Source organism: Mastigoproctus giganteus, chromosome 1, assembly GCF_048544385.1.
Source record: "Mastigoproctus giganteus isolate SK-2022 chromosome 1, ASM4854438v1, whole genome shotgun sequence".
NCBI classification, from domain to species: Eukaryota; Metazoa; Arthropoda; class Arachnida; order Uropygi; family Thelyphonidae; genus Mastigoproctus; species Mastigoproctus giganteus.
In genome coordinates, this window is record NC_143575.1 from 75159558 (window position 1) to 75181032 (window position 21475).

At 34.9% G+C, this 21475-nt stretch overlaps 1 protein-coding gene across 1 annotated transcript in view; it reads right to left on the minus strand.

Annotated features, from left to right (window-relative positions):
• Positions 1 to 21475, minus strand: part of LOC150090896 (sorting nexin-25-like) — a 325882-nt gene that overhangs the window by 222303 nt on the left and 82104 nt on the right. Inside the window, exons 9-10 of the mRNA XM_090376672.1 lie at positions 16161 to 16237; positions 2384 to 2601 (exon numbers count right to left, since the gene is read on the minus strand). Of these exons, the coding sequence (XP_090232798.1) occupies positions 2384 to 2601; positions 16161 to 16237 (295 nt within the window). The remainder of the gene's footprint in view (positions 1 to 2383; positions 2602 to 16160; positions 16238 to 21475) is intronic.

Consider the following 21475-nt stretch of genomic DNA (forward strand, 5'->3'; position numbering starts at 1 on the left):
AAGAGAATGCTAAAAATTATAAGAGAAAAAAAAAATGGATATAATATATGTAACACCAGGTTAATTTAATTATTACTAAATTATAAACCAATTTTGTAAAAAAAGAAAAAAAATATTATCAAAAAAACTAACGAAATTACTTTGTAGTTGAAATGTGGCACAATCATTGGAATGAAATGAGAAAAAAAAAACAAACAAACCATAACAGAAGTTTAGAAACTGAAACAACCACACATCAAAACATGTTATAAAATCAGAAGCCAAATATGGATTGTTTTGCAAACTACAAAAAAAAAAAAAAAAATGTTGAATTAGTTAATTTTATTCTACTTTGATTATTTGTATAAAAAGCTTTTTTTAGTCTGTAATTAACTGAAAATTAATTATACACTAAAAAATTTCTCTTTTATTTTTCCATATGTAATTACCTGAAAATTAATTATACACTAAAAAAATTTCTCTTATTTTTCCATACGTAATTACCTGAAAATTAATTACAAAGAAATATCTTAATTCTTAATACCTTTAATCATATCATCATGATCACACAAGATTAAAGGTTTAGATATTTCTTTGCCAATGAATTTGCAATTAATTACAGACATTGAAAGAAAAAAAAAAAAAAAAAAAGCTTTAAGCTACCAAAAAATTTTAACTCTTTGGTGGTTTGATGTTGTGACCAGTGCAACACTAAAATTCCACTTCTAGTCCAATGTCACATCCAGCATGCCCATCAGCATTTCTGACTACAGAATTTGTTTTTAAGCTGTACTTGCACAATTAGAAGGGTTATTAACCTCATAGAACATTATTATTATTATTAATAAATAATAATAATAATAATGTACTTGTGCAATTGTTCTGCTACCATCTATTTATATTTCATATAAACAATCTGAAAAGCTAAATCCATGTTTATTGATGTTTGCATTCAATTATTGGTTAAGCACGTGCTGCATTGTTTTTTTTTTCTGTCCTCTTTCAGTCAGACGTTGTGGTAACAGGAATGTCGGCATTTCCGATTATGAAATTTATTGTACTGTGATAGATTTATACTTCATATAAAGAATCTGAAAAACTAAATTGATGTTTATATTCATTATTATTATTAACAGCAGGCAGTTTTTTGTAAGTCCAAATATTTCAACAGGTGCATCCACTGGTGGATGCAATTATGAAATTTGTTTTCCTGGTCTACTGCCATTTATTTATACTTCACATAAACAATCTGTAAAACTCAAATCATTGTTTATATTCATTAGTTAATGGCAGGCAGTGTTTTTTTTTTTTTTTTCTTTTCTTTTCTGTCCTTCTCAAGTCCAGTGTGGAATCCAGTGCAACTGCCAGCATTTCCAACTACGAAATCTGTTTTCCCACTGTACTGCCATCCATTTATACTTCATATAACAATCATTTATACTTCATATAAACTAAGTGGATGCTTACTGATGTTTATATCCAACTGTTAATGGTAAGTGGTGTTATTTTTTTTAAATTGCAGAAGTCAAAAAGTTATTTATTTATTTGTTATTTTGGTTTTTTTTTTAGGAGCATTAGCAACTAAGGCCATATTGCTCCAGGGATATGCGGTGGTCATTCCCTGACCTTTCCACATCCTCCATATTTGGTGGTCACAGGCGCTCGAACCCCGGTCTAATCAAGAAGCGTGTGCTACGCACTGCTGCTCCTGCCCACCTGGCTACAGAGGCACCAAGTCAAAAAGTAACTTTTACTCTGTGTTAGAGTGAAGTATTTAGACATGCCATCAAGATCTAGTAATGGGTCTTTCTGATGGCAAATTTGAGGAATTGTTAGACCTTCCTGAAGAAGCTAAGGGAGGGGGGAAATCTCTCAAATAAGATAGTTTCTGACTGTTTCATATGGTTTGACTGGGTTTAGGTTTCACTAAATGAACTAAAGGAGATTTCTGGAGTTATTAACAACATGGGACTAAATGAAAAAAAAATTTGACATAAAGAAATATTGGTCTGAAGAATGGACAGACAGAATTAAATTTTTGAAGAATGTATTTAGAAAGAAGTGATATCTGCAGATATTTTGGATGTTGCATCTCTGTTCACCCACAAAAGGACAAAACAAGGAATTCAAAGTAGGGGCTCTAAAGTAAAAAACACCGTTAATTATTTAGATGGAAAGTTTTATCGATATGTTCCAGGAAGAAATATTTGCATTAGAGCTTTTAAATCGTTTTGTTATGATGTTTTATATATTAGTTCATATATATTTTTAATTAAAACAAATTTAGAGTAATCATACCTGAAAATTAAGAAACAATCATAATTTAGAGAATTTTGAAATAAAAAAAAAAAAACCATCTTGAAAGTATATAAAATAAAAAACTAAAATGAGTTAAGTAACATACCCTAGCAAAGAATGGCTTTCTTCTTTTTCCATGAATTTGGAAAGATACCTCCTACAATATGAAGACTCCATGATAACTGATAAAGAAAGTACTTTTCGTCCAGGTATGGAGGCCTTTTCTTCAGAAAGGAATGCACGTCCTTCCAAAACAGATGACAAGTAGTCGGGACCACCAAGATATTTGATACGTCTCTCACATAAACCTTTTGCAAATCGAAGCTAAAGGGTAAAAAAGTTTTTCACCAATCAGTACTCTTACTTTTCAGTTTATGCCACAAAGATTAAAGCACACATAAACGAAAATTAATGCAGCTTACCACTGTTAATTACTTGATTGATGGCTATAATATGTATCTGCAATATTGCATATCATTAAAAATTTTGTACAGAGCCTTGACATAATTTTTGTGACAAAATTGCTACTTTCCCATTAAAAACACCATTCATTCTATAAACATCACAGCTAATTTTGAATGTTTACCAACATAATGATTTAAACATTCAAAATGATGAAAAATTTATATGATGATGTAATATATGCTAAAACCTTTTGAACTAAATGCACTATTTTCTTGATCTATGTTGGTTTTCTGACCTTTCTTAAGGTGCTTCTTAATGCCTTTTGAGGTGTTTTATCTTTGTTAGTTACAAGTTTTACTCCAAAACACTCATACTGCTGTGTTCCCAGCACCATTCTTCATTTTGGATTTCTTATCACAGGTCCATCTGAAGTCTCAAATTACTACTATATCAAATTACTTTTTACCTCCTACCAGAGTAATTTTTTTACGACTGTAAACACACTTTGCTTAAACAATTTATACTGAATTTTTGGTTAAAAAAAAGGAATTTTTTTTTAAATCCAGACTTTGGACTGGGAATAAGTTTTGTTGACAATGTATGTATTTTTTATTAAAATACAGCCACAGCATTATTTGCCAGTATAGTATAGAGGAACTCCTCGACTTACATAAGGGTTGTGTTCCGCAGAACACTACGTAAGGATTGTGTTCTGCGGAACGCTATGTAAGTCGGAATTTCCCCCATGCTTGTTTCCTTCTCTTCTTAATTAATCTCTTAATTCCTTCTCTTCTTTCTCTATTAACTCCTCCACATCTTTGGCATCAACCTTCAACTGAAGTAGCTCTGCAACATTTACAATCTTATCTGTAACCTCTTCATATGATTCGTAATTTCAGCACTCACAACTGTGCTTGCTGAATTGATTGAATCAAAAAAGAAATGTTCAACAAACATGTAAATAGAATTATTTATTGTATTTATTCAATATTTTATCTCATGCGCAGGTACAAAAGTGTGTAATTTAAAAATATTTCAAAATTATAAAATTACAAAAAAAAGAGAAGAGACAGGCATAACGTCAGTAAGTTTTACCTCTTGAGCACCATTGCCAGAATCGACATCTTCAGCTGATAAGTACACCGCTGAGGAGGATGAGGGCTGTACAGATTAAGAAGGAGTCGGGCACTCAACCTTATGAAAGAACATATTAATGGATGACTGGACGGTGGTTTTTTCTTTTCATCATAGATTTCTTTGTAGCAAGCAAGCATATCATTCACCCCTCTGTTAACTTTTAAGAATCATTCACAGTCAGGATCCATCTTCTCAAACCTCGCCATTGCTGATGCAATTTCACAAAATGCCATTGCCATCTCTCTGGTGATGAAGCGTCTCGTCCCCTCACATCCTGAGCTTCGTCCGCATTTTCTTCTTTCCCTATCGCTGCCTGCAAGTCAATAAGGTCTTTGTTAGATAATTCTTTCTCTTCTTTCTCTATTAACTCCTCCACGTCTTCGGCATCAACCTTCAACTGAAGTAGCTCTGCAACCTTTACAATCTTATCTGTAACCCCTTCACATGATTCATCGTTTTTGAATCCTTCAAAGCCTTTTACGTGCCGTGGGCATATTTTCTTCCATGTGCCACTTAAAGGCCTTTTAGTAATTTCCACCCAGGCCTTATTAATGTTTAAGATTGCGCGGTAAATATTGTAAGATTTCCAAAAGTCTCTTAACGTAAAATTTTTCTCATTGTCTACTGCAGACAATGAAAAAAATGTTGTGCGTAAATAGTAAGTTTTTAAATTCAAAATAACACCCTGATCCATAGGTTGGATTAGTGAAGTCGTGTTTGGCGGTAAAAATATGGTTCTTGCGTCCAAATTGAAATCATCTAGATATGCAGGATGTCCAGGAGCATTATCTAACAGAAGCAAAATCTTGAGAGGAATGTCGTTGTCTTTACAATATTTTTGAACCGCGGAAACGAAGCAGCATTTAAACCAATCCTCAAAGAAAAATATTGTTATCCATGCTCTCTGGTTCGATTGGAAATGCAAGGGTAGAGTGGCTTTATTGATGCCCTTAAATGCAGAAGGATTTCCAGAATGGTACACAAGCATTTTCCAATACAGAGCAGTCTCGCAACATTAAAAATTTGCTGTGTTGAATAGACACCTTCATCGATAATTTTTTCCAACACATCACAAAATTTCTCTGCAGCAACAGAATCGGCATGAGCAACTTCACCGCATACTTTAATGTTGTGGAAACCAGTGCTATGCTTGAACCTATTAAACCATCCATTGCTTGCCACGAACTTGGCTTGGGATTCGCCGTACTATCCTTAATATCTTTATAAATACTTGTTGCTTTTGCTTGAATGGTCATTAGACTCAGCGGCACTCATTTCTGAATCTGATTTCCCATCCAATTATTAACAGCTGTTCCATCTTTGATATAGCACTCGAATGCGGTTTTGTGATCACTGTTGATCTTAAGTGCATTGATTCTTTGATGTGTTCTTTTATACGCGCACTGGCCTTTGAAATAGTATTCTCTGTTGAAGCAGTGAGACCTAATTCCCTTGCAATAGATGAAAAACTTTGTCCTGCTTTGTACTTCTTAATCATTTTCATCTTCACTTCTAAATCCATTTTGTTTTGTTTCGTGGCACTACCACCACTCGCACTTTTCATTGGTCACTTTCGCTTCATCATTGTAATACTTAAATAGGAAAAGAGAGAAGTTTATGAAAATTTGCTTTTTATATGATTGAAGATTTCAGTGAAGGGGAACACATTTCACCATAATAATGTAAAAACCCACGCAATTGCAGTTATCAGTATTATTGCAAATGCAATAATATCGAGTTTACTACCCATTTATAATTAGATGCAGGAACAGAAAAGCCCAATAAACCGGAAAGTGCAAATATTTTTATTGTTTTATGGTCGTGACCTCCAGAAACCTGCTTTAGAAAAATATCACAAAAGCATTCAAAATTGATTCTTATAATGGGAACATATGATAATGATGAAAGGGTAGTGCAATTTCCATTATAAATATGACCTTTTATAGAGATAAATAGCTTTAATAAGCAAAATTTTCAACTTTCAAGGACTTGGAACAAATTACAAAAAAAAAAACAAAAAAAACAATGGGTTTACATTACGATATTTTCACAATACCTCCAGTTATTCCTATGGAATGCAAAATACGTTTCCATGATTTTTTTAAGTTTGCACTGGCCGGCAAAAACTTACATAAAGTCGAATTTCCGTAAGTTGAGTATTACGTAAGTTGGGGAGTTCCTGTACTTCCAAATATTATCACGCCTAAGATTTTTTTTTTTTTCTTTCTTCTTTCTGTTTGGATTTTTAGTTAGACAACGTGAATTAATTATAACTGCTTCAAGGAAGATACTATTGACACTTTGCTCACTTCAGAAATGATGAGTCAAAGTCTTGTTTATAACAATGCCCTACTTTCTAGACTTCACACTTTTAAGAGCATTTCCAAGCTTTCATCAGGAAAAGAACAAACCTGCTTTTCTCACCTGGCTAAATGTCTTTCAATACTCAACACTACTATGGCTAACTGTTAAAATGCCAATCATGACTTCACATAATTTGTTATATTTCAGATTTCCTTCTTCTGCACCTGTTAGTTCTCCAACCAAGGACCACTGTATATTAATTCTTTCTTTTACACAATAGTTTCAGGAAGATTGATAGAAGTGACACTGCAAAACATCTTTTGTTTCATCTATTTCTTTAGCTTTAATGATAATGAGAAGTGCTATAAATCAAAAAAATATTTCAAATGAGAAAATGATGCGTTGTCAAATGATGAAATTTAAAAGAACTATTATAAGAACAGAATTTGTAAGAACATCATTTTTTCAATGGGAATTTGTGTCTTGTGTAATTGCATGCAACAGTTAAGTACTCCCTCTGTGATTCTTCTTGTTTTAGACTTTCCATAACCATGGCAGTAACTCCTTATAGCTAAGTCAGAATCATCCTTCTGATTTAGTCTGCTTTAGTAATTAATTGCAAAAATGAAAGTGAAAGATTTAATAAATGTTGGTTTAACAAATTTGCACATCACATTCTTGAACACATTAAGGAGTAATGGCCTCAATAAGTGGATGTGAGACACATTTGATTGAAAAAATATATTCAGATTTTCAAAAGTTAGCACAGTGGTTTCGACCTTTTTTTAATAACGGCACCCCTAAGTAATTTATTTTATTTTGCGGCACCCCTACTCAATTTTCTGCCTGTTAGATCCAATTCTGTCTCTATATATGTCTAATATTAAAAAAAATGTTATATGTTAGTTATTACAATAACATAACTATAAACAAAATTACAATTCATAATACAAATTATATATATATAATAATTTTATTTTTATATAGAGGTACTAAGTAATCATCAATTACAGATTGCCACAAAGTTAAAAAGATACCATACATCTTTTTATAATGAAATAAATATATAAATTTAAAAAATAATGTTTAAGTCACTTAAACCCAAATTAAGTGGCACCCCTGTAATGTTGTTGCAGCACCCTAAGGTGCCGTGGCACCCCGGTTGAAAACCATTGTGTTAGCATAACATTAAAAGAGAGACAAAATAAGGGGCAAAATTAGTGAAAGGAACAAAAGAGCACTCTTACCAGGAAAGGTTCCAGTTCTGCAAACTGCAACACCTGGAGACTAGGCACCTGCAAGGAGATCTGATTGAGGTTTAAGACTGAGGAAGGATGGTTGTAGGACAGATATGTGGAAATTTGACTTCAGCCACTATATGGGATTTTGCCTTTAGCTGCCAAATCGGAGTATGTTGGAACAAACTCCCATTTGGTTCCTAAAGCTATTATCCTGCATTTCTATTTTGCAACATATGCTACCACAAAAAACCTGACAGCCAATTTATTAATGAAAATAAGCACAGATTGACAAAATTAAAAAAAAAAAAAAAAAATCCAATTTTAACATAGTGTTTTATTTTGTTTTTTTTGTGAAAAGAAAAAGACAAAGAAAAACCGAATTTTTGCAAAAAGACAGAGGAAACTCTATCACCAACTATATTATGATAGCAAGATTCAGAAGGGTCAAATTGAGTTAAAAAAAAAAAAAGACATTCTCTGTCATAAATCTGGAGGGCTTGCAACTATGGGTGGTACACAGCTTGATTCCTAGTAATGTTGATTCAGATACTGTAGGCACAGACAGTATACTAAGCACTTCTGGTATCACTGGTGCTATAATTACAATAGCACCAACAGTATCACATTTTCTCTATTATACCTTGAGAAACACTTCAGAAGAACAAGATTAATTATAAGTGCAAAATAACCTTTACAGAAAGACTCAAGTTCTGCAAAGTGCAGAAACAAAACAATGGTACTGATCTAATTGAAATATTTATGATTGATGGTTATTTAGGATTTTTTGCTAATGCTTCAGTTCATGTGGTTTATCATGTGCTATTCTGCAGAAGTGAGTGCTCACAGGCTGTTTTTATGTTGTGTGTACTAAAAAAAAGTCTGAAAGTAATAATATTCACCACAGAATATTATTACTATTAATATTATTACTATTCAGTAATAATATTCAAATTTTCAGATTTTCAAATAATTCAAGGAAGCCACAGGCTTTTGCTGTATTGGCAAAAAAAAACAACAAGTAGATAAGAAAATACAAATGTTTCCCACCTCACCACACAACTATCCAACTGACAATTAAATTTATTCAAACTGTCAGCCTCAACTACCTGTGAGGGCAACTTGTTCCAGCAATCAATAACTTGCTGGCTAAACGAAATCTTCCTACAATCTAATCTAAACCTCAACCCCTGTAATTTGAATTTATGATCCCTAGTTCCGGAATTCTTTATAACAGCAAGAATTACACCTTCATTCATTTTACTAATCCCTCTCAGAGCCTTATAAACCTGAATCAATTAACCTCTGAGGTGCTTGGTTGCCAAGCTCTGTAGCCCACATAATGGAAGTCTTTCCTTATATGGTCATCCTTCTGCTAATCTCACCATTTGAGTTGCCCATCTTTGGGCCCTTTCAAGAAGTTCAATGTCTTTTTTCTGATGAAGTCTCCATACATGAACAGAGTATTCCAAATAACTCACGGGGGTCTTTAAAAATTCCTCTGATGTTCAACAGGATTTTTCCTGGTAAGTGGCAATCCCACTAAAGTGTAGATACAATACAATGGTACCGATCTGATTGAAATATTTATGGTTGATTGGTTATTTGGGGATTTTTTGCTACATATTGTATCAGTTCATGTGATTTATTCTGCGTTATTTGAGCATGAGGGTGTGTTCACGGGCTGTTTTTTACATTGTGAGTGCTAAGAGAAAAGTGAATAACTCACAGGAAAAAATACTGCTTCCTCTGCCTTAGATCAAACTACAGCCACAATTTTTATTTTTATTTTATTTTTTTTTTTATTTATGAAAGCTCCAAACAGGAGAAGTATTAGAACCTATAGTACTTAGTACCATGCATGGGTTGGAGAAGACAAAAGAAGATATTCATTGACATCAGACTTGAACTTCTGTAAACTGTAATTTTCAGGAAATACATATAAAGGAAGGTTGGTCCAGAAAATGGCAGTTGAATTAATAAACAAAGAAGATGAAAACTTGGTTCCATGAGTTTGAAATTGGACAGTAAGTGGATGTTGGCTGGTGGCAGCACATATTCATACTGTTTTGGAATTATAGAAGCCAATTCAGAAGAACAGTGCCTATGGAAGTATCTGTAGAAAAGGCATGCAGGAGAAACAGTACGGAGACAGGGAGTGCAGAGATTCTGTTAGAGATGAGTCATTAATTAACCTAACTGCCCTCTTCTGAATGGAATCTAGAAGCCTGAGAGAGGTTTTGGGGGCACCGCCCCAGATGTGGGAACGATATTCCATGGTAGAGAGGATTTGCGATTTGTACAGAGTGAACAGCTATTTGTAGGAAAAGTAACGCTGAGAGTGAAAGAGAAAACCAAGTTTTTTAGATGCAGAGGAACCAATATTTGTAATGTGCTTGTGCCAAGAGAGAGAGAGAGAGATTAGAAGTCAGAGTAATCCCTAAAAGAGATATCTCACCTTGCTTAGAAATCGGAGTGTCACCAAAGATAAGCATAGGAGCAGAAGAATCATTTTTGTGAGATATACGATAAGACTGAGTTTTAGAAGGATTGAAGTCAACTAAGATGTCTTTGCCTGACTGGAGAATTACTTGGATTACCTGGCATTTAAGGAATTGGTAGCAGTTATTTGAGAAGTTGAAGCTGATTGAGCAGGGCAAGGTTTCTCAAACTGGAAAGTGGAATGCAATCATCAGCAAAACTATGGATAGGATTTCTGGTCAATGGAAGAAGGTCATTAATATACAAGAGGAAAAGAGTGGGGGAAAGAACTGAACCTTGGGGGGAACACCAGCATTAGTGAAGAAGTTAGAGGTGCCCCCGTAGCCAAGTGGGAAGGAGCAGCAGTGCCTAGCACACGCTTCTTGATTACACTGGGGTTTCGAGCCTGTCACCACCAAATACGAAGGATGCGGAAAGGTCAGGTAATGACCACTACATATTCCTGGAGCAATATGGCCTTAGTTGTTAATGCTCCTAAAAACCAAACAACAACAACGAAGAAGTCAGAAGACAGACAACCATCTACCATCACCCTCAGTGAGCGATCAGAAAGAAAACTTGATAACCAATTACAAAAAACAGTTGGCAAACCATAAGATGGGAGCTTGTTTAGAAGACCTTTATGCCAAACACAATCAAAAGCCTTTGAGATGTCAAGAGCAACTGCTTGTGTTTCCCCAAACTTTTCCATTCAATTTGTCAATAAATGGGTAACATAAGCCAGAATATCACCAGTGGATTGACATTGACATAATCCATACTGGCGATCGTCGATCAGATGAAAGGTTTCTAGATAGTTTAAGAGTTGGCAGTTAATTGATTTCTCCATTACTTTAGAAAGAGTATAAGTAATTGCAATGGGATGATAATTGGATAGGAGGGATTTGTCAACCTTTTTAGGAACTGGCTGGATATGAGCAAATTTCCAAGCAGAAGGAAAAACACCTTTAGAATAAGAAAGTGTAAAAAGGCGGCAAAGAACAGGAGTAAGTTCAATAGTGCAGGTTTTGAGAACAAAAGGAGAAATAGCAACAGGACCTAGAGCTTGCTTAGCATCAAGATTTATCAAAATCCTTCTGACATCTTTTTGACGAAGACCACAGGAGGCATTGAATGGAGTGAGTTGGGAATGGTTGGAGGTGTTTTACCAAGATCATTAATACGTGAGTTGGAAGAAAAATGGGATGCTAGCAGGTCAGCTTTATCCTTAGCTGAAGTGACAATAGAACCATCTGGTTTTAACAGAGGTGGAAGCAGAGGTGGGCAAAAGTTGTGGCCAATAGCCTTGGCAAGAGACCAGAGTGCTCGGCTATCATTAGGACAAGAAGCAAGTTTTCTACTCTTAGCCTGTTCAAAATCTATGGACTGATTAATAACTGCTTTAGAATTGTTGCAAGCACTGGACACAAGCCAATTACGATATGCAACATTCTTCTCTTGAACAACCCTAGCACATTTATTGGAAAACCAAGGTATTAAGGACAAGATAAAAGATGAGATTTTAAGGTGGAATGTGGAATAAAGGATTCCATTTCTAACAGAATAATTTCACTGACACGATCTGAGCAAATGTTGATATCAGATGTTTTGAAACAGTATCTGACCAAGGAAAAGAAGAAAAGAAATCTCACAGGTCATCCAATTTGGCATTCTTGCAATGCCAAACAACATGAGGTTGGCAACAGCCATGAGATAAAGGCTCCATTGGAGAAGAGACGATCACCAAGTTGTGATCTGAGGTGCCTAAAGGACCACTCACTTTGACTGTGTGCTTGGAACGGTTGTTTATGAGAAAAAGACCAGGGGTGTTGGCTGTATGGTTAGGATTGCCGAGTATTCTGGTAGGTAAATGAACAATCTGTCATTAGTAATTGCAAAAGCCTCAGCATCTTGACCAGTTAGGTCTGTGCGACTAGAAAACGGAATCCAGCTGGAGTTGTGAACATTCAAATCACCAAGGAACATTAACTCACTGTTACGAATGTTTGACCGGAGAAAGTCAAGTTGCAAAGAGAGGAAGTCAAACAGTTCCAAGTGATTAGTGGAATTGGGTGAATAGAGACAACAGATGAATTTGACAGAATGAGATAGGGAGATTTTAAGCCAGAGAAGATCGAAAAGAGGATATTCAAAATTACTAAGTCTCTGGCAGGGAATATCGGAACGGACATATGCACAAGTACAACTTTTGAGATGAAATGAATCAAGACAGCAAATAATTTGGGCAACTGAGATGAGCAGTAGTTGAATCAACTGATTACTGAGATTCTGTCAGAAAAATTACATGGGGCTTGACACCATTGAGATTATAACTGAGACAATGCATATTTGCGAAATGAACTAGGAAGTGTTTGGGAGGTTTAGATCTTTCTGCAGATAAGTTTTCTCTATTCGTGGTGTATTCAATAGTAAGAAAAAAGTGCGTGTGTGGGAGGGAAACATTTATGAAGTAATGAAATTTTTGGATATAGCGTACACATGGTAAGAATATACCCAAATCCTTGACATAACATGGGCTCGCCAATGCCCCCCGCATACACACTATTCAGACTTCCTCCAGCTGCTATCTGGCAAAGTATCAGTAAGATTATACACTAGCTGATCCCGAAGCCTCCTAGAGAGTTACCAATAGGTTCAGTCCGGTGTATTACTAAAAGTTGTTTAAATGGCGTATGGAAGAAAATATGCCCACGGCACGTAAAAGGCTTCAAAGGATTGTAAAAAGAAGAATCATATGAAGTTGTTGTTGTTATTTGGTTTTTAGGAGCATTAGCAACTAAGGCCATATTGCTTCAGGGATATGCGGTGGCCATTCCCTGAACTTTCCGCATCCTCCATATTTGGTGGTCACGGGTTCAAACCCCGGTCTAATCAAGAAGCGTGTGCTACGCACTGCTGCACCTGCTCACCTGGCTACGGAGGCGCCTATCATATGAAGTAGTTACAGATAAGATTGTAAAGGTTGCAGAGCTACTTCAGTTGGAGGTTGATGCCAATGTGGAGGAGTTAATAGAAGAAGAGGAGAAGGAATTATCTAATGAAGAACTTATTGACTTACAGGCAGCAATAGTGAAAGAAGAAAATGCTGACGAAGCTCAAGATGAACCAAACGAGGAGCCAAGATGCTTCATCACCAGAGAGATGGCAATGCCATTTCGTGAAATTGCATTGGCAATGGCGAGGTTTGAGAAGATGGATCCTGACAACGAACGATTCTTAAAAGTTAACAGAGGGATGAATGACATGCTTGCTTGATACAAAGAAATCTACGATGAAAAGAAAAAAGCCACCGTCCAGTCATCCATTAATATGTTCTTTCATAAGATTGAGCGGTCAACCCCTTCTAAATATCCGCAGCCCTCAACCTGTGCAGTGGAGTACTTATCAGCTGAAGACATCGATTCTGGCAATGATGCTCAAGAGGTAATACTTACTGACGTTATGCCTAACATGACCATTTATTTTTTTCCTCAAAATGGGACATTACTAATTTTTAGGTAATAGTATGTGTATTCAAGAAAACACATTTCTTCATAGTTTTTATTTATTAATGAAAAGAAAAGGAATGAAGACGTGAAAATAAATAATTTATGTTGTCTTATATTTTTCTGAAGAACAAATTTGCTTGAGTATATTTGGTGTTGATTTCAAATAAGAATGAAATTCTTGGCAGGATTTCTTAAAATTTACTTTGATAATTAACATTGCTTTAAGAACTGCGACTTGCAACTGTGTTTTTTAACTCGTCCATAACTTATTCATAAGAGAAAAGACCCTTTCTGTGGGTGCATTAGTGCCGGGCATACATAAAATATATTCAATAATTATACGAAAGTTCGTAGATTCAAATTATTGGTGTGAAAGTGTTTAAACAATTCCACCCAACGACTTTCGGTTGAAACATTCCCAGTGTTCCATTCTGTCACTTTTTGCAGTGTAATGTAGTTAGAAATAAGTGAATACTCATCAAATACTTCTGTATATTTACAATTAATAAATCCCTTTTCAATCAATACATCCATGAATTTCTTCCCACATAGGTATTTTGGTTAAATTCACCCATTCAAATATTTCTAATTCTTCAAGAACAAAGTCCACTGCTCCAAATATTCTTTGCTTATTTTATAGAACTCAGTAGCTGTGGTTTTCATATTTTCTTTGTCAACACGACTGCAGCCACTTTCTTGCAATTTTGCCATTAAATTACGAACGGAATGGAGAAGAAACAGAGTACTTTGTTTCACGGCCAAATTGTCTTTAAGTTGATTTATTTCCTTAGTGACTTCAATTACAGAAATACTCTGACCCTCGATCTTTAACACAGCTTGATGGAACATTGCTGACTGTGCATGCATAAAAAAAGCCATAATTCAGAGTTCGGGTTTTCAAAAAAGGTTCTCAAAATGTTTGGACATTTATCCATACTCAAAATGTAATTTTTTAATGGCTTGTACAGTTTCAAAACTCTTTCAATAGCAGGCATAAGCGCAAGCCACCTAGTTTTACTACAGCCTAGCAATTTGTGATACTCAGTGGCAACTTCATTAAAAAATTCTTTCAGAGCTACCACGCGAACACTATAGATATAAAAATGTGAATATATTTTCACAATAACGCATTCAAAGTCTACAGGTAGACAATCTGCAGCAGTTTTAATTGCGTTGTGAATTATGTGAGCTACACACCCGATTCCTATCAATGTTCTTCCGAGAGATAAATTTAGTTTTGCATAAACATTGTTGACACCTCGTCTTTTCAATCTGCCAAAATTGCAGTTAGTATTATCTCCACAAAATGCCATGATTTTTGAAGTCAAATTATTTTCTGTCAATACTTTCATTAGATAATTGACAATAACGTCTGATGTTTCGCCTGGTTGGTCTTGAAATTCTAAAAGTTTGAATGTGTGCCTTCGTATGGTAAAAAGAAGCGAACTAAAACAGGGAATATTTTCTTGGACCCGTGGTTTGAAGCATCAGTTAATATAGTAACGCAGTTGCATTCGCTGAGGCGATCTTTTAATTCACCTATTACTATTGGCGCTAACACATTTACAACAATAGCTTCTGTTTTCGTATGGGCACATCTAAATTTCTGTTCAAAACATTTTTGAATTAACTTAGAAGCACAATCGTTTGAGCGAAAACTGTGGTTCTCTTGCACCGTATGATAAGCCCAGGCGCCTTCCGTCGCAGCAACTTCCAGATCTTTCGAAGTTGGTGAATCCATTTTCTTAAAAAAATTAAGCATCGAGGAACTCGAAGCGGCAGCAAGATTGGAATTTTTATGTTTTTATAATCTTAAATGTTGGTTAATATCGCTGGCACCTTCATGGGCTATGCTAAATTCTGTACGAAACTTTTCACATCTGACATCCGATAGAGTACTTCTTTGCTTTATAAACGGGTACTTAGTTTCTAAGTTAACATTAAAAGTGCACTTGCGTTTAGGCATTGTTAAAATGAAGGGTTCACGTACAAGAAATTTAAATTGACTACAATAACACACGTCGATAAAAAAACAATAATCAATCGTCAAGAAAGACGCGCGAGCTGTCTATGTGTACTCGCAACTAAGGAGCGAGCAAGCTACCAGGCTTCTGACCGACTTACATATGTGTGAGACGTATTGCCATGCCGTCATCGCCGCGCTACTAGGCACTACTGTCGAATGATTTTTTGTGCCTTTTTTTGAAATTGTTACTGTAGGTTGCTCTCTTTCTGAAAACGGGCCATTTCGGCGTCCCGAAGCTGTGCTTGGGGACAACGGGATGGTTCCATTCAAAATGGTACGCATGGTCACATTAGTTATGCCTGTCTCTCTTTTTTTGTAATTTTATAATTTTGAAATTTTTTTAAATTGCAGGCTTTTGTAATTTTTCCTACACATGAGACAAAAATTTAATAAATAATTCTATTTATATGTTCGTTGAACATTTCTTTTTTGATTCAATTAATTCAGCGAGCACAGTTGCGAGTGCTGCACAGGCATGGGGAAATACCCGACTTATGTAGCGTTCCGTGTAATGCAACCCTTACGCAAGTCGGGGAGTTCCTGTATAAATTTAGAGAAATTGGTAAATATTATAGGAAATTAAAAAAGAAACGAATGAAGGATTTCATTTTTTAAATGTCTCACATTATATAAGCTTTATTTCCTTTTTTAAATAGCAGGACTAATGAATTCCTACAAAAACAACTTCAAAATAACCCAAATATGATTGTTTAACTTACTGCTCATTTAGATTTTATTAAAGGTTTGGTTCCACAAATACAAATAACATATAATTCCTCCTACCTGATTAAGGTAACGTTTCAGATTTCTTGCTTGAAGCAGGTCACCTTTAGTTGTGGTTTGAGGACTGAACTCTTTATCTGAAAGTATAATTTAGTTGTCGAAATTTTAAAGTTTTAATATATTAATCTATTTGGAATTAAAGTATCAATATAATTGCAAGAATAATACTAAAAGAGTGCTGAGATTAATGTCATCTCTGAACATTATAGATAACTGTAATTTTGTATTTTTTTTTCCAAAAGTTTAAATTGAAGATCATCCTGATGATCTTCAATTTAAGTTTTAATAGTAATGTGTTACTAGTCAGTAACAAATTACTCTTAAAACTTAAATATTTTTAATGTGAAATAGAGTTGACATTAATTATTATTCAAAAAGACCATTTAATTAAACACCATGTGAGTTGCTATTAAGTGAATTTTATTGTGGAGAAAGGGTTTTTGAGTGACTATTTACTACTAATATGTTAAAACTGCCACACAATAATCCTTGCTGTGTGATAGTTTTACATAGTTAATGAATCATTCCTTTTATGATTCATTAACATTACATATTCCTTTGTTTATAAACATTCTCACATACGAGTAGACTTTAAAATACAGTAAAAACCTTATTTACATGTTTATGGAAAATGGTGCAGTAGGGCAGTGGTGTTCAACCTACGGCCCATGAGTAATTGTTATAAGGCCCACGCAGAAAGTGAACTAAAACAGCATCAATCACCACTGCATGTATAGGCATGCAAGTGTCCAGCTCGACTGTGTCATACAGGTACGTGTGGTTCAGTGCAGTCATATGTACACTAAATACAGTTATGTATTTTGATATAGCTTGTTCACTGCATTGAATTAATTATTAATTTGTACTGAATTAAAAAAATCATTCTTAAAAATGTTCCAATAGAGGAAAATCGATTTGGAGTGTCATGTTTTTGATTCAAGGTGGACCGAAGACTATTTCTTCACTGATTAACCATGAAAGAGATGTGTGTTTGGTGTGTCAGGAGACTGTGTGAGTTTCTAAAGAATATAATTTAAAACGACACTGATTCCAATCATAAATCTTATGATCAACATAAAGGAGTGCTGTGAAAAGAAAAGTGTTCAAATTTACAAAATGAATTAAGAGAACAACAGAACATACTGAAAACGTATCAGTCAAGAAATTTATTTTATCAAGTTGCACATTTGATCGCTTTTGAAAGTAAACCGTTCAATGATGGTGAATTTGTTAAGCGTTGTTTGTTAAAAGTTGTGGAAAAACGTGTACGGAGAAACGAACAATGATACAAGACATTAGTTTGTCTCGACAAACAATTATGCGAAGAGTAGAAGATATTGGAAAGAATTTGTTTGAATAACTTTTGGACAACATAAAACAAATGATATATTTTAGTGTGGCACTGGATGACAATATCGATGTAAATGACACAGCCCAACTCCTCATCTTCATACGTGGAATTAATGATAATTTTGTACCAGTTTAAAATTTAGCTGATCTACAGAATATGCGTGGAACAACACCAGGTGAAAATCTTTTTGAAAATTTTTGCCAATCTATCAAAAAGTTAGGATTAAATATTAAAAACCTGGTAGGAGCCACAACTGGCGGTGCAAAAAATATGATTGGTAAAAACATTGGGCTTATGAGTAGAATAACCAAAAAAATGATAGATATCGGAGCTGAAATTCTGATTGGAATTCACTGCATTGTGCATCAAGAAACTCTTTATAGGAAAGTATTGGATCTCGAACACATTATGAAGTGGTTATTTGAACTGTAAATTTTACAAGATCACATGGCCTTAATGTGGCTATTGAAACATCACCGAATGTTTCAACACAGAAAATGGGAAACCAATAAAACAACTATCAAATATGGAGTGACTGTTTGATCTTGCAATTCATACATACATTTCTAGTCATTTAAATGCTCTTAACTTAAAACTACAAGGAAAGGAAAATTGGTCTGATTTGTTTGGTGACATCATATCATTTCAGAATAAGTTATTATTTAAATCCCAGTTGAGCAAGACAATTTCAAGTTGAATGTTGTACTGAGCTAAAGGAGAAACAATTCCAAAGAAACATTGCCTTTTGTTATTACAATTACTTTTTGACAAGTTTGAAAGTTGATTTTCTGATATAAAATCCCATGAAAAAACAAGCTTTTGTTTGAGAACCCATTTACCTCTATGGATGAAAACTACAGCCAATAGAGGTAAATGGGTAAAACAAAACTACAATCCCAGATTGCAACTTGAAATTATTGATCTTCAAGACAAAATATGATTCAAAATTAAGTATATAGACTGCAAAAATAAACTACAGTAAACCCCCACTATTCGCGGTATCTGTATTTGCGGTTTCGCGTATTCGCGGTCGCTGATTTAACATAGAATGAAACCTAAAAAAAAGTGAATTTTAAAGCGCAGTGAACATTTTCCACCATAAAAAAACAAGCGCGTGGCTAAAATTATCTTTCCCGGTCAAAACAGCGCTCAGTGGGTGGGGTTTTTTTTTTTTTTTTGGTTTTTTTTTTAGGAGCATTAGCAACTAAGGCCATATTGCTCCGGGGATATACGGTGGACATTCCCCGACCTTTCCGCATCATCCGTATTTGATGGTGACGGGCTCGAACCCCGGTCTAAATCAAGAAGCGTATGCTACGCACTGCTGCTCCTTCCCACCTGGCTACGGAGGCGCCGTGGGTGGGGGAGAGGGGTGACAAAATCGTGAGCGTGGATGTTTCTCGCTAATCCTTGTTCAGTATGTGTTATGCGCTTGCCATAGAAGGTTTTGTCGTTTGTTTTTAATTTATATGCTTATAAATTGAATAAATTTATCAATTTATAAATTGATATGCTTATAAAATTGATTAATCTACCATTTTTGTAGTGTAAAACAGACTTTTTCGAGTGTGTTAACGGAAGAAAGTGACTTTATTTGGACAAGTTCTTTCTAACCCGTACAAAAATATGCCTACGAATAACAAGGGAAATGTGAATGTAAAATTATCAAAGAAGGTGATGACAATGGCGAATAAAATTGAGTTATTAGACAAAATTTATAATGGTGAAAGTGTCTTCTCAGTGGCAAAACATTATAAAATCAATGCGTTAATGGTACGATTAATCAAGAAATCGGAAGAAAAAATCCGCCATAGTGTCCGTGAAAACGTGCTAATTGCTTCAAAAATTTGCTCTGTAACTCATGATGTTAAATTAGAAAAAATGGAAAAGCTTTAAATCTGTGGATAGAAGACCGAACTCAAAATAAAATTCCATTAAGTTCACTCATTATTCGTGAAAAGCAAAACTCCTTTATCAACACTTTAGCGAAACTGGTGATAGCACTGGCGGGATAAGTTTTTTAGCTAGCAAAGGCGCTTGTTTGAAAGATTTGTTTGAAATTTCTAATAAATATTACATTTAATATTAAACTGTTTCTTATTTTCATTTCGATGCCATATGCTTGCATTTCACTATGTACTATCTATGTACATAGTCATATTATGAAGGTACCTATAATACATACATAGACAAAATTTTAGACTAGTTTTTCTTATATATTTCATACTTTGGAATGAAACCCCTTTATTACTATGGAAGCCATAACTCAGTATTCGCGTTTTCGGTAATCGCGGCATTTCTCAGGAACGTAACCCCCGCGAATACCGGGGGTTTACTGTATTTTAATTCTACGTTGATCCAAACGAAGTAGCCATTTTAATTCAAATTCAAGGCTTACTTGAATTTGAATTAAAATGGCTACTTTGTTTGGATCAACGTATGTTTGCAAGAAAATTTTTTTCACTTGTAAAATCAAATAAATATTTTAAAAGAAACAGAATAACAGATGAGCATTTTTTTTTATGAAAACCCCAAACATGAGAGGTATTAGAATCTACAGTACTGTGCATGGGTTGGAGGTTGAGAAGACGAAAGAAAATATTTGTTGACATTAGACTTGAACTTCTGTACACTGTAATTTTCAGGAAATACATATGAAGGAAAGTTGTTCCAGAAAACGGCAGTTGAATGAATAAACGAGGAAGGTGAAAAGTTGGTTCTGTGAGTTTGAAGTTGTACAGTAAATGGATTGGATTGGTAGTTGGTGGCAGCACGTGTTCGGACTGTTTTGAATGAGAGAGCGGGTTTTACAGAAGCCAATTCAGAAGAACAGTGCCTAAGGAAGTATTCATAGAAAAGGCATGCAGCAGAAACAGTAAGTCTATGAGACAGAGTGGAGAGACTTACTTAGAGATGAGTCATTAATTAACCTAACTGCCTTCTTCTGAATGGAATCTAGAAGCCTGGAGAGGTTTTGGGGGCACCACCCCAGATGTGGGAACAACATTCCATGGTAGGGCAGATTTGCTATTTATACAGAGTGAACAGCTATTTGGAAGAAAAGTAACGCCAAGAACGAAAGAGAAAACCAAGTTTTTTAGATGCAAAGGAAGCAATATTTGTAATGTGCTTGTTCCAAGAGAGATTAGAAGTTAAAAGTAATCCCCAAAAGAGATATATCATCCTGCCTAGACATCGGAGTGTCACCAAATGAGAATAGGAGCAGAAGAATCCTTTTTGCAAGATATAAGACAGGAATGAGTTTTAGAAAGATTGAAATCAACTAAGTTGTCTTTGCCCAACTGGAGAATTACCTGGAGATTGGCATTTAAGGAATTGATTGCAGATATTCAAGAAGTTGAAGCTGATTGAGCAGGGCAAGGTTTTTCAAACTGGAAAGTGGAATGCAATGTGCTAGCATCAGCAAAACTATGGATATGATTTCCGATCAAAGAAAGAAGGTCATTAATATACAAGAGGAAAAGAGTGGGAGAAAGAAATGAACCTTGGGGGACACCAGCATTAGTGAAGGAGTTAGAAGACAAGACAGAGAGCCATCTACTATCACCCTTCGTGAGTGGTCAGAAAGAAAACTGGATAACCAATTACAAAGAACAGTTGGCAAGCCATAAGATGGAAGCTTGTTTAGAAGATCTTTATGCCAAACACAATCAAAAGCCTTTGAGATGTCAAGAGCAACTGCTTGTGTTTCACCAAATTTTTCCATTGAATTTAACAAAAGCCAGAATATTACCTGTGGATCGACATTGACAGAATCCATATTGGCGGTCGTTAATCAGACAGAAGGTTTCTAGATAGTTTAAGAGTTGATGGTTAAGTGATTCCTCCATTACTTTAGAAAGAGTAGAAGTATTTTGATGGGAGGGATTTGTCACTCTTTTTAGGAACTGGCAACTACTTAAATTCATGAATAATGAAGAAATAAAGAACAAGGAGAATTGGG